The 12404-nt window shown below is 43.7% G+C and overlaps 1 protein-coding gene across 7 annotated transcripts in view; it reads left to right on the forward strand.

Annotated features, from left to right (window-relative positions):
- CHST15 (carbohydrate sulfotransferase 15) overlaps positions 1 to 12404 on the forward strand; it is an 87752-nt gene that overhangs the window by 55864 nt on the left and 19484 nt on the right. For all 7 annotated transcript variants that reach the window (XM_066620386.1, XM_066620382.1, XM_066620384.1 and 4 more), the window contains 2 exons: positions 4990 to 6058; positions 8976 to 9315. In XM_066620386.1, coding sequence (XP_066476483.1) covers positions 5516 to 6058; positions 8976 to 9315 — 883 coding nt within the window. In that variant the 5' untranslated portion in view covers positions 4990 to 5515. The remainder of the gene's footprint in view (positions 1 to 4989; positions 6059 to 8975; positions 9316 to 12404) is intronic.

Here is a 12404-nt window from a genome sequence, read left to right on the forward strand (position 1 = left end):
AGCACTTCTTTGGTAATTTTCTCTGGAATACAGCTTAGAGTAGTGCTACACCTAGCGTTCCATCTGCTGCGCCCGGTCCTGGATGACCTCGCCTTTGGCAGACTTCAGAGGGGCAGTTCTCTTCTGTGTTGGACCTAGGGCCTGCTTGATACCATCATACATCCCCTTGATGTTGCCTGTGTCAGCTGCTATCTGTATCTGGGAACAGAGTTGGAGCCAGTAGTCGTTAGCACATCTCCTGGCAGTCTGCTGGACTTTGCTGCGAGCGGCTCGGAGGACCTGCAGGTTGCGCTCACTGGGACAAACTTTGTATGCTGCTAGAGCTCTCCTCTTTTCCTCAATGACTGGTGTCAACTCCTCAGAGTGGGATTTAAACCAGTCTGCCATCTTGTTGGTCTTCTTGCCGAATAGGGACAAGGAGGTGTTGTAAACAGTATTCTTGAGATGTTCCCATCTGTTGGCTGCATTTGCATCAGCTGGGCCTGGGAGAATTTCCTCAAGTGCAAATTCCTCCACTTTTCCCTGATCCCAGGTCTTGCTGGTGTCAATGGGAGGTCTGCCTTACTTTTTTGTGTGATTCATTCGCTTTGCTCACAGTTTCACTCTGCTGCACACCAGGGAGTGGTCAGTGTTGCAGGCAGCACCCTGATAACTGTGTGTGATCTTGATGCTGGGAAGGCTGGAGCGTCTGATGAGAATCAGGTTGAGCTGGTGCCAGTGTTTGATCGTGGGTGTCTCCAAGAGACTCTATGTTGGGGCTTCATGTTGAAGAATGTGTTGCTGACACAGAGACCATGATGACAGCAAAACTCTAGCAGGCGTTGGCCATTTTCGTTCATCCTCCCAGTGCCGAACTAACCTAAGCAAGTGGGCCACTAACTTTCTTGATAGTGGTGGCCAGGTCATTGTAGAATTTTTCTTTGGCTTTTGCGGGTGACGACAGAGTTGGTGCACGTGCACTGATGAGAGTGACAACTCCCGCTGATGATTGGAGCTTCAGTTTGGTTGCACTTGTTGTAAGAGGCGACTAAACGGCCACTGGGTAGGTGGGACTCATTAGCCTGGGAAGGCAGCTCATCTGAGAGAAGGAAAACTCTGATCCCAAACCTCCACTGCCTTGTGGCTACATCCAGTTATGGAAAAGGGTTCAGGAGTCAACCTCGAGGCAAAATCAGGAGCCAGAGTCCCTGAGGCAGTTCACGGCTGAACACAGTCACATTCTGGCAACTCCTGCGATGCTGCTGGAACCAACCGTATTTGCCTTTCCATTGGACCATTCCAGCGATGTGGAGAGGGGGGATTTGCTGCATGGGTAACAGCCTTTCCTCCAGACCTTCTTTACCAGGCTTCATGCACTGGAGAGGACACTCCAACTTCGCCATATGGCGTCGGCACAACACGGGAAGCAGCAGTTTACTGGTTATAAGTCTTCTCTCGATTGGCATAAAGCGTGACGCCAGGGCCTGCTTCCAACGGTGGGAGAGATCACTGCATCTCATTGGGCAGCTACCGCCCGCCTTAAGCTGGGCAGTCCCAAGCCAGTAAGGTGCTGCCTCACCACGATCCGTTAGCCTCATGGGGTGCATGGGGTTTAGGGTGGAAACCGACAAGCGGATCGACAACTCTGCACCAGGCAACAGAAAACTCCTGCCCTAAAGTTGGGGACATGGAACGTAAGGATGACACCTGGCTTTTCTGATGACCTGCAAGAAATAGATGGCACGTGCAAAACAGCTATCATCTACATGGAGCTGAGCAGATTCCAGATCTGTCAAGGAGAGAAATTTTTCATTTTTCTGGCAAGGAAAACCACCAAACGAGACCAGGGAACATGGCATTGGCTTTGCAGTCAGAAATACCCTGCTGGAATCCATCATCCTACCTACTGCAGGAAGTGAAAGAATTATGTCCCTGCAGCTCCAAAAAGCAGAAATACAGTGTTGATTTTCATACAATTTTGTTTGGCTGTGCTACAAAGGGTTCTCTCCCAAAAAACATTCATGTTTCAACTAGAGATATTGCAAGAATTCTTGCAGAGGAGAGCTCAAAATTCCCCTGCAAGAATGCTTTGAATAGAATCTGGATGAGGATGAATGTGAGGACAGCCCAATCCTAACTTGCGCTGCAAGAGGCGGGCCTGTGCTGTATCCAGCACAAGTTTCGAGCTGTCTTAGGCTTGGCCTGAAGCAAGGGGAAACTTTTCCCCTTACCCGGGGGGAGCTGCAGCAGTGGGTCTACTTGGATCTGTGCCACCACAAGAGGTGGTACAAATTTGAGCAGCCCGGGGCTACCCAGGAACGAGGCTAGGATCCTGGCCCTACCTGCTCCTCGCCCGCCCACCCACCCTAAGAATGCCTGCCATCTGCCCTCCCCCACCCTGAAATGCATCCCTCCCACCCTCCCCATGCCCCCCCCAGACCCCTGCACCAGCAAGCTCTGCTGATACAAACTCACCTAGCTTGGGGCTCACATTGGTGTGGGGAAGCAGGCGCACGTCCATGCACTGGTCTATCTCCCTGAAAAGTCGCACATGGGGGTTTACAGCAGTTTCACGACACACTTTGGCCGGTTCAAGGGGCTTGCGCTGAACAATAAATGTTCACTTGCGTGAACAATAAATGAAGACATGTCAGGATTCAGCAGGCATCACTCCTCTTCCTGAACTCAATCTGCCTTCCTTCCTGCCCCCATCACCAACCCATTCCACCCTCTCCCTGCCTTCCTTCCAGCCCCTGCACAGCCTTACCCTCTGTGGCAGGTGTCTCCTTGCTTCTGGTGGCAGCCAGGCCATGCTCTCCAGTGGTGTCATGTTTGCAACATCCACAAATGCATTATGTTGACAGAATGTGTGTTCCGCCAGCATAAACATGCCCTTAGGATTGGATTGTAAATTAATGTGTTTTTTTAATTAATTCAGAATCACAGGCTTTCCTATTCCATTGAAAACTAATAGTGATAAAACAAATTGACGTAACTAAATTACATTAATCTGTTTAGAGACTGTTCCAAAGGGCCATGGTGTGCACTGTTATGTATTAGGGCTTTGGAGCCCCACAAGTCTGGAAGCTTTCAAGGAAAAATAAACAGTCTTGTGCAGTGTATACCTGCAGAGTTCAGGCACTTCTTCCTGTCCTCTTTCTATTAGAGGAAAGATAATGTCTTTTTCAGATAACAACATATTTTATTTTACTTTAAGTATTGCAACTTTCCTGTTGTAGCTTTTATCTACAATACTTTGAAGTTTTTCTTAGGGGGAAAATAGAATATACTTTATCGATCTTGGGAAAAGGGGACATTCAATTAACTTCTCTCCGGAGATATATCTGCTTTATAAAGTAGTTACTAATGATTTCACTGTTGCTGAGATTAAGAATTAATATGTCCTAGCAAGAACTGGAAAATATAAACTGATTTAGAAGTAACTATAAGCTGTCGTATCCCCTTGTGTTTGTGGGCTTCATCTATCTTTTTTGTTTTTAAATGGTGTCTTTATTGTAAACGTTTCTAGAATAAATAACTAAATAAAAACAAACAGAAGACCAAAAGTGCAATATGTGTATCAGTACAAAAACAGAAAACTGTCGTCATTAAAATAGATTTTTACACAATCATAATAGTTCAAAAGTTAAATCTTTCTAAAGAAAATCTATGTTATTTGAGAAATACTGTACTGAAGAATGTACTGAAGTATTGGGATTTATCTCAAAAAATGAAGCAAAAACAAATCGATAAGTGGGTCTGAATCTATCTGGTCAGTCAATTTTCCCTTTAAGGCTAAATCCAAGCATAAGTGGATTATTCCTTTTCCATTTTTGAGCAATTTTCTAGCCCTGTAAATGCCCACTGGATACTATGTTTTGTTCTTCTTGTGGTCTGTACCACAACCCTGCAAAGGTGGGGACATTCTGAGCAGGACTTCTGAAGTTATCCAGAGTTTGACAGGTACACCTGTGAGGGTAGGAGGGCAGCACCAAAAGCAGGAAACTTAACCCATGATGTAAAACGGGTGTCCAAACTTTTGGCAAGAGGGCCACATCATCTCTCTGACATTTTGTCGGGGGCCAGGGAAAAAAGATTTAATTTACATTTAAAATTTGAATAAATGTACATAAATGAATATATTAGAGATGGAACTTATATGAATGAATGAAGGTCTCGCAATAGCTCAAGGCCTATAAAAGACCTTGCACAAAGCAAGACCAACCTTTCCTTTGCTGCCATTGCTGCATCACAGACATGAAACAGCAACCAGTGGAAGGAGCCCTTGTCTCACATTTCATACGAGAGGTTGAGCAGTCACCCTCACACTGAGAGCAGTTGTGTTGGGCCAGCACAGGCTCCAGAAAGTCTCTGGAGGGCCAGAGGTTCATTGGAGACTGGGGGCTTCCTGCAGGCCAGATTGGAGTCCCCAAGGGCCGCAAGTGGCCCCTGGGTCTGGGTTTGGGCACCCCGATGTAAAACCTCAAAAAGTTGCTCAGAATGTGATTTTTACTGAGGAAAATAAAAAAGGAGACATTATGTCTTTTGTGTTCCTCCCACCAGTGAGTAAAAAGAGGCTTCTTCATGCCCTTGAAGAAGGCTTATGTTGGATATACTTTAAAAAAAATGTTCACAAAACTACATTCTGAATACCTTAAGAGTTTTTTTCACTTTTTTTCCCCTTGTCTCTAGGTTCATAAGAGAGCAGGAGACTCTTCAGGTATTCTGGCCCCAAGCTATTTGGACATTCTTGACTTTCTTACTTCCAGCACATTTCTCCTAACTCAGTTCTGCACCCCAATAATTTGCTATCCTGTTTAGCAACTGTGGGTACCATCAGTTTAGTATAGTGATTAGTACAGTTTATTGGTTTTAGATGTGTGATAATAATGTTGTTTTTAAATATGCTTATGCAAAAGATAGAATATAAATTGAAACACAAGCATTCAAAATAAATATAACTTCTGGGCAGACATCTTCATGTTTTCTCTCTCCTTCTCTCTCTTTTAGATTATTCAACAAGTTCCTCCAAAGCAAAGTTATGAAAAGAAGCTGTCCAATTTTGGAGTGTACATGTTAAGGGAAGTTATGTAATCTTCAAAAGCATCTTCCTTCTCATATACCAAGACATTTTTCCTTCTGAAGAAATATAAGAACAATGAATTTGTTTTGGGTTTTTGGTTTTTTCACTCTGTATAGTGATGTCCCCTTCATCATATTTTGTTCAATGGGAAAAACCTGAGCTAACGCTAATTGCTTTTTATTGTAATAACTTTTCCTCCACTGAGCCACACCCTAATAAAACATGTTTGGATCACATTGTATGTATATCTTAAGACACCATTATTGAAACTATTGTTTCAATAGCTACCATTTGTTTTGGTTTTACTCTGATTTTTTTTTTAACTTTACAAGTCTTTATCTGAATATACATAAAGTATTCTTGATGGTTTGTGGAAGATGACTTTCATCCATCTGAACTTCCTACCTGACTGCTGTAAATGGCTTCCTACATCAATATTTTAATGGTACTAATATGAGGCATTGCATTCATTGTTGCATAGCATTGTTACCAAATGACTTGCACAAACAGTGTTTCAAGTGCCGGAGGGCAAGTCATAATACTAGAAAGTGTCCTCTGTGCAGAGGGGAAAATACAGTTTTGTTGCACGTGGACAGCAAACAAATGAACTTGCTTGCAGTGTTGGAAGTAAGGACTGATCACAGTGAGAGCTGGACTGGATTATTTTGCTTGAAGAAAGGAAAGCTATGCAGCTTGGTATTTGGATTATTAATAATGATGCTAGTGACTGCATCGTATATACTGACTGGAGCTAGACCTGGCCTCTTGCTGATGCCACCAGCGCTCCATTTTGGAGCTTTTACTAGCAATTCAAACTTAATGGACAATGAGAGCCTCTGTGATACAAAAGATCATCACAAAACATCTAAAATGAATATTTCATATGCAAAGGATTATCCAAGCATTAAAGTAATAATTGACACTATTACTTCAAAGACTGAGTTCATAACCAGGCATCTCCCAGACTTTGAAGATCTGAAGAAGCAAGAGTTGCATGTAAGTATAAAAGAAAGAAAGCTTTATCCTTTATTAAAAATGTTGGCTTTGATCATTGTGTTTGGAACCATTCCTCAGCTTTGTCCTTGTAACATTTTAAGTAGCTCTGTGGAGTGAGTACACACAACATCCAACTCTGACTCCACCCAAAATTGCTTCCAATTCCAACTCTATCCCCACAGCCTGTTCAGTCAGTCATGGAGTCAGAATGGGAAGCAATTTTGGGTGGAGTCAGAGGTTTTGTGTACCAACTCCACCACCTTGGTTTTAAGTCAGTGTGTATGTAGATTAAGATTGTGCCAGATACTCTCTCTCTCTCTCTCTCTCTCTCTCTCTCTCTCTCTCTCTCTCTCTCTCTCTGTTCGTTTTATGTTAGTTATGTATTCATTAAAAATGCATTCCTTCCCAAAAGCAAAGGAGCTGCTCAAGCTGGCTAATAATCCAATTTAAAGAAAAACCAGTTGCAATGTATAAATTAAAAACAAAAAACAAACAGTAATAATGCCAAGAGCCAACACATATGAACATGACAATAGAGACCAAAAAGAGACTATTAGCCCAATACTAATTATATTCCCTGCTGATGAATGTTGCCAACAGCATGCACCTTGTGTCCTGCTGGTGTAGTCCCAGAGGCCATGTTTTAGAAAGCCAGGAAATCTACGATGTGGTCTGGCCGCCAGCTGGTTGCTAGTTCATTTAGTTCGCACTTTTGTGCTATCCACAATGCACCACGAGGAAGCAAACTAGCATCACACCCCAAAGTACCTCTTCAGCACTGAAAATTTTTGAATAGGATCCGTACCCTACATGGTGTTTGTCAGGACTCTGTGTTCAGATGGGGGCTCGTATCTACCCCCATTGTATCTGGCTGCAAACTGAGGGCGTATACGGGCCCATAGTCTGACTTTTTCTTTGAAGGTAACTCTGTCCTTGAATGGCTGCATGAACTGGACATTGACATTTGATCTAGTCTAACTGATACATGTCCATGTATTATATGACATATGCTAAATAAAATAAAGTAAATAAAATAAATAAAGTCCCAGAGGCTACCTCAAGAAAATGTTTGATCCCTTCCCTAAGGGTAAGCCTCCACTTCCCCCAATTAGGACTGTTTGTCCTGCGCCAGCTCTTTGGCTGTTGCAACTCTGAGTGGAGCTCCTTCCACCAATAACCGTCTCCTTCTGCTCTCAGCAAACCCTCTCCCTGCCTTGTTCATCACCCTTCCCATCCCGTTTCACCCACCCCAATTGCTGCTTACCTCTGCCAGGGCACTCAGGATTGTTGGTGTTATGCGGCTACTGCTGCTGCTTGTGTCTCCAGTGGCAGTCCGGTTCCATGAGATAGTACACCGCATTTTGTGATGCTGGAAAGGCTGCTGCACCACCTGAACACCAGTTCCAACAGCTCAGTGCCCCGTTAGGATTGGGCCCAAATCAGCCAGAAGAAAGCAAGGAGTCATTTGACACAATGCATTTCCGATTCATTGTGTTCTTTTTCATGCCTACTTCAGATACTGCCATGTATATACTGTGAGGGCAATGGGTGGACAGTTTCATAAGTATCTGCAGTGCCTCTTTGCTTTCTGTATCAGCATCTCAACTGGATGCTGTTGCATCCAGCAACGGACATGTTGCAGCCTTGGAAAAACTCCCTTGGGATGCCTTTTATTTCTGGGAAATACAGGCAGGAGAGGATCCAAAATTCAGCCAAATGGATGATATTGTGATATAAGCCAGGGCAATGGCTTATGATAGTAGTGGCTGGGGTTGCACACACAAATACGAATTAAGGGTCTGACTGTATGTCGATATGGCAGTGGTTCTCCAACCGTGAGCTGTGGCTCCCTGGGAGCTGTGGAAACTAGCCAGGGAGCTACAGAATCCTCACAAAAAACCTGCCACCCTTTATAATGTATAGGATTGCAGCCTAATGGGGAACCACAGCAAATGACCCTATACGTCAGCTGCCGGTCGAAAAAATTTGAGAACTTTTGAATTATGGGAAGTTTGAATTATGGGAAGTGTGTGAATGTGGCCATTCAATCAGATCTGTGTTGCATCGGTTTTTCAGTGCCATAGTGAGAGTATGGAGGTATGAATCCCAGACAAGAAAATTGCATTATAATTAAATGACTCTCATAGCAAACAGGCATCAAAAACAACCTCCATTGCTGTTCCCTTCTTCACTTTCCATGTTCCCAGAAGCCATTATAATGAAGACTCTACATCAGTGGTTCTCTAACTTATTAGAGGCCCTAGAAGCTGCTGTCTGATTTATAAATGCCAAAGGGTTTGGCTATAATGGTGATTGGGCAGCAGTGCCCCCCTCCCACCAAGTGGAAGCTTGCTTAACCCTAGATGCACATAGCCTAATCTGCTCTGTCAGTTTCACGAACAATCCAAAAATGGATCAAATTCATGGTGGGTCTCGGACCCACAGTTTGAAAACTGCTGCTCTACACGGTTTGGACCATGTGCTGATCAACCTTTTGATTATTATGCTCTCTATGTGGAGTAAAAGCATTTCCAGGGACCTTCCATACATGAGACCTGCCCTGAGTATTTCTTCTGTTTCAGTTTTATAGGTTTCTTTCACATAGCTGAAGAGAATTAAACCTGCTGTAGGAATTAATATCTGAAAATTCAATTATTTTATGGAAGATTGTATGCAAGCTAGCTAATTATATTAATCCTTTCTGGGTTTAAAAGCTAGAGCTTAGAAATGTGCATTTACTCTCTTAGCTGCTGATGCTGCTACAGTATTCTCCCAGTCTTGTATCTGAGAAGCAACGTAGGGCCATTAAGCTTTAAAATGATTGGAATTTGCCAACACTGGCCATTATTTTTTTAAAATAAAAAAAATAAATTATTATAAATGAAAATGTAACCTTTCTTTGTTGTCTGTATTGCAGATGTTCTCAGTAATTCCTAAGAAGTTTATTCCAAACAGCAAGAATCCTTGTTGGTATGAAGAATACAGAGGAAATACTACCGCAAACCCCTATGCTACAAACTCCTATGCGTTGTATTCTAAACGTTTTCGGACAATATTTGATTACCTCCGAAAGGTATTTTGGAAGCATTTGTATCATTACAAAGACAGTCACTATCGGCTGCGCTGCCTTCCCAATTTCTACATCATAGGCCAGCCCAAGTGTGGAACAACAGACCTTTATGATAGGCTCCGGTTGCATCCGGATGTGAGATTCTCCGCAATTAAAGAGCCTCACTGGTGGACAAGGAAACGGTTCGGTGAGTAAATGCCCTGCCTGGCATTTCAGAGCTGAGTCTGCTGATGTCTGTAGGAAGTGGTCTCTCTTGGTGTTTGAAGTTTTTCAGTCTCCATGAAGCCATAACCCTGTGCTGGAAAACCAGAGATCAAGCTGCCTTGGACACATGCTGGCCTCGTGTTTACATTCCATAACAAACCCCTAATCAGCAACCTGATATGAAGCAGCTCATTAGCTGGAGTTGCTGGGACCACATGTTTTTGGCTCCGTTTGTACCTCCTTATTCTTATCCCAATAATATACCCTTATTCTTAACATCATTGGTGTGAGCTTATTTCGCCCAACACAAATGGTATTGGTATCTGCTCCCAAAGTGATGTACAGATCAATTCTGTAAAATATCGTAAAACTGCACATTAAAGTTGATATTAAAATGAATGTAGCCAAATTACAACAACTAGAATAATAGAAAATTACCTAGGAGCACCTACAGTTGGGAGCAGTTGTTCATTGGATATAAGCAACTATCTTTGCAAGTTGCCTCTTAGGTAGTTATCTTTGGACACTAGCTCCAGGTTAGGTAAAGACATTCCTGGATGGGGCAGTGGTGGACCTGCCATTCACTGAATGGGGCAAATGCCCCAGGCATAGACCTTTGTGCTTCTCTAGAACTGCGCGGAAGCCTCATTGAGGCTCCCAACACAGTTGGAAACGGTGCTTCTGATTTGCCAGAAGCACAGTTAAGAGTGTGGGGAAGCCTCAGGAGACTTTCTGGAATGTTGATGCTCCGGAATGTCGTGTTGAGTGGGAGGGAGCAGATTCACTTGCAGGGGGTGGCAGAATCCTGTGGGGGAGATGTGCCATTGCAGACCTTTGCCGTGGGGTGTGGGGCAGGGGATGTCTGCCACTGGAATAGGAGGGTGGGACCAGCCTGGGAGGCCTCCTCAGCCAGATCCTATCCCCTGTGTTGGGTTTGGAAGCACGACACAGGGCTTCTCAAGCATGCACCATTGAAACCAGACTCAAGAAGCCCCATTGCAGTGCTGGGTTTTTCTTGGGGTAAGGGGATGATTGTTCCCTTCCCCTGAGGAGACCTCTGGCAGCATTCCTGAACCCACTGCATACAGTGGCGGCCATTTCAGCGCCACTGTACTGCGCGGCACTGGGAAGCTTAGAACTGGGCTGTTAAACACTTCTAGAATACCTAGACAAAAATAGTTTTGGAGACAGAACTAGATGCAGTTGATATTCAATTGCAGTCATATTAGATCTGTTTTTCTGTAATTCTATGTGGTGAGAGTGGCATTGTATGTGATGTTGGAACAGGGCAAAGGTTATCACCCAAAAAGAATTGTTCTTCTACCCAGGCTGCTTGCAAACCAAGGCACAAAAGAAACTTAGGCCAAAGATGAAGACTGAAAAAGAAGTTTACTTACAATCTGATGTAAGTTCATACAGACACTAATTCACATCAAGGTTCTTAATACTGAAAGACCAGGAGCCCTAAATAGCTGCCCCTGGATACATGCAGGTATAATAAAAGCAATAACTAAAAACAGAGAACTAAACTAAAAAAGTCCCTTGCACCAGCCTAGGAGGGTTGCAAATGTGCCATAAAGCACGTTTGCGCCTCCTCTAGAGCAAGCTGCAGAAGCACATGGAGGCTGCATCCAGCCTTCGTGGCAGCTTGCGGGGTGATCCTTGCATCTGGGATGGGCAGGGAGGGGGTGGGGGGAGGTTGGGCAGTGGGCAGCCCCAGGGGCAGGTGGGGGGCAGGCGGGGGAAGAGGGGCTAGGATCTGGCTGTTATGCTGGATTCCAAGCCCCGTTCCTGAGCAGTGTGGAGTGGCTTCAAGCTGCTCCACTGTCCTCAGACTTATGTCACCTCCGGAAGTGGCACAAGTCCAAGGAGACCCATAGGGGCTGCAGTGGCTTACCTGGGGGTGAAGAGTTTCCCCTTACCTTCGTCTGAGCCATTGTGGAGCCTTATCTCATGCTAGATACAGCGTAAGCCTCCTGGCTTGCCTGTTCCAGTGCAAGATAGGATTGCGCCATTTATTTATTTATTTGGAACAGCATTAGAAACTATATAGCTATCTATAGCTCTAGTTCTAACTGCATAGCTGTGTTTGTTTTTCAGAAGTTTGTTCCTAGAGGAGTATGATAGAAACATGGAAGGGGAAAGAGGAAAGCAGAGAGAGAATGGATTGAAGTGAGGAAGGAAAGGAGACAATCACTATAAGAAGGATTCAGAATAAAGAAATAACCTGTTGGAGTCCACATCTTGTTCCTACTGTGTCTTCTTTACCAAGGGCAAGATACACCCAATATGTAGTTAGTTTCTGTAAAGCAGATATTTTAAGATAGTGCATTCTAAATCCCTGCATCCATGAAGGAAATGGATTCTCTAGGATTTTTCGGTTTCCAAGTAGACATTTCCATTTTTTGTTTTCAAAAGAGAAACCAATTTCAAAGCACTTGTGAAGATATTTTCATGGCTTGTTCTGTTGTTTGTTGTAGAAGAGGAAGCTTTCTTTTTTGCTCTGTAGGTTTCTTTCTGTATCTCCCAAGACACAAGGGAACAGCTGAATCCCTGTGGATTTGAACATAAGTATTTCTGCTCTCTTTTAAAACAAATGGATGAGTTAGGAGGCTGATGCTTATATTGGTGGCAAAGGGAATTTTTTTTTGCAAAAAGGCATAGATGTCAATTGTGCATAGTTTGTGGTTTTTCTGCCTTAAAATAGAGGCCCAGATGGAGCATATGACAGTATTTCGTTCGTCAACCAGGAGTTCAGCAGAAAGTGGGCTTGAATAAGAAGTTTTAGCTTTTCAGATGCAGTTCATTTCTGGTATTATTCAAGCAAAAATCACCTAAAACAGGGTGAAATGTACTAAATTGGTACAGTTGGATACGTGTACTAAGGCATCTAAGGTAACAACTTCAATAAAAGTGAGCTGAACCAACTTCTGGGGGATTTTAATTGGAATGCGGTGTTCTTTCAAGCAACTCTCCCTTTCTCAATACAGTAGTACCTCTTATAAAGGGGAGGGGGAGAAATACATTCCTAAAAATGAAGTACAATTTGAAAAGGCTCTGAAGCAGTGGCTC

This window comes from Tiliqua scincoides, chromosome 3 (assembly GCF_035046505.1).
Source record: "Tiliqua scincoides isolate rTilSci1 chromosome 3, rTilSci1.hap2, whole genome shotgun sequence".
In the NCBI taxonomy this organism is placed as follows: Eukaryota; Metazoa; Chordata; class Lepidosauria; order Squamata; family Scincidae; genus Tiliqua; species Tiliqua scincoides.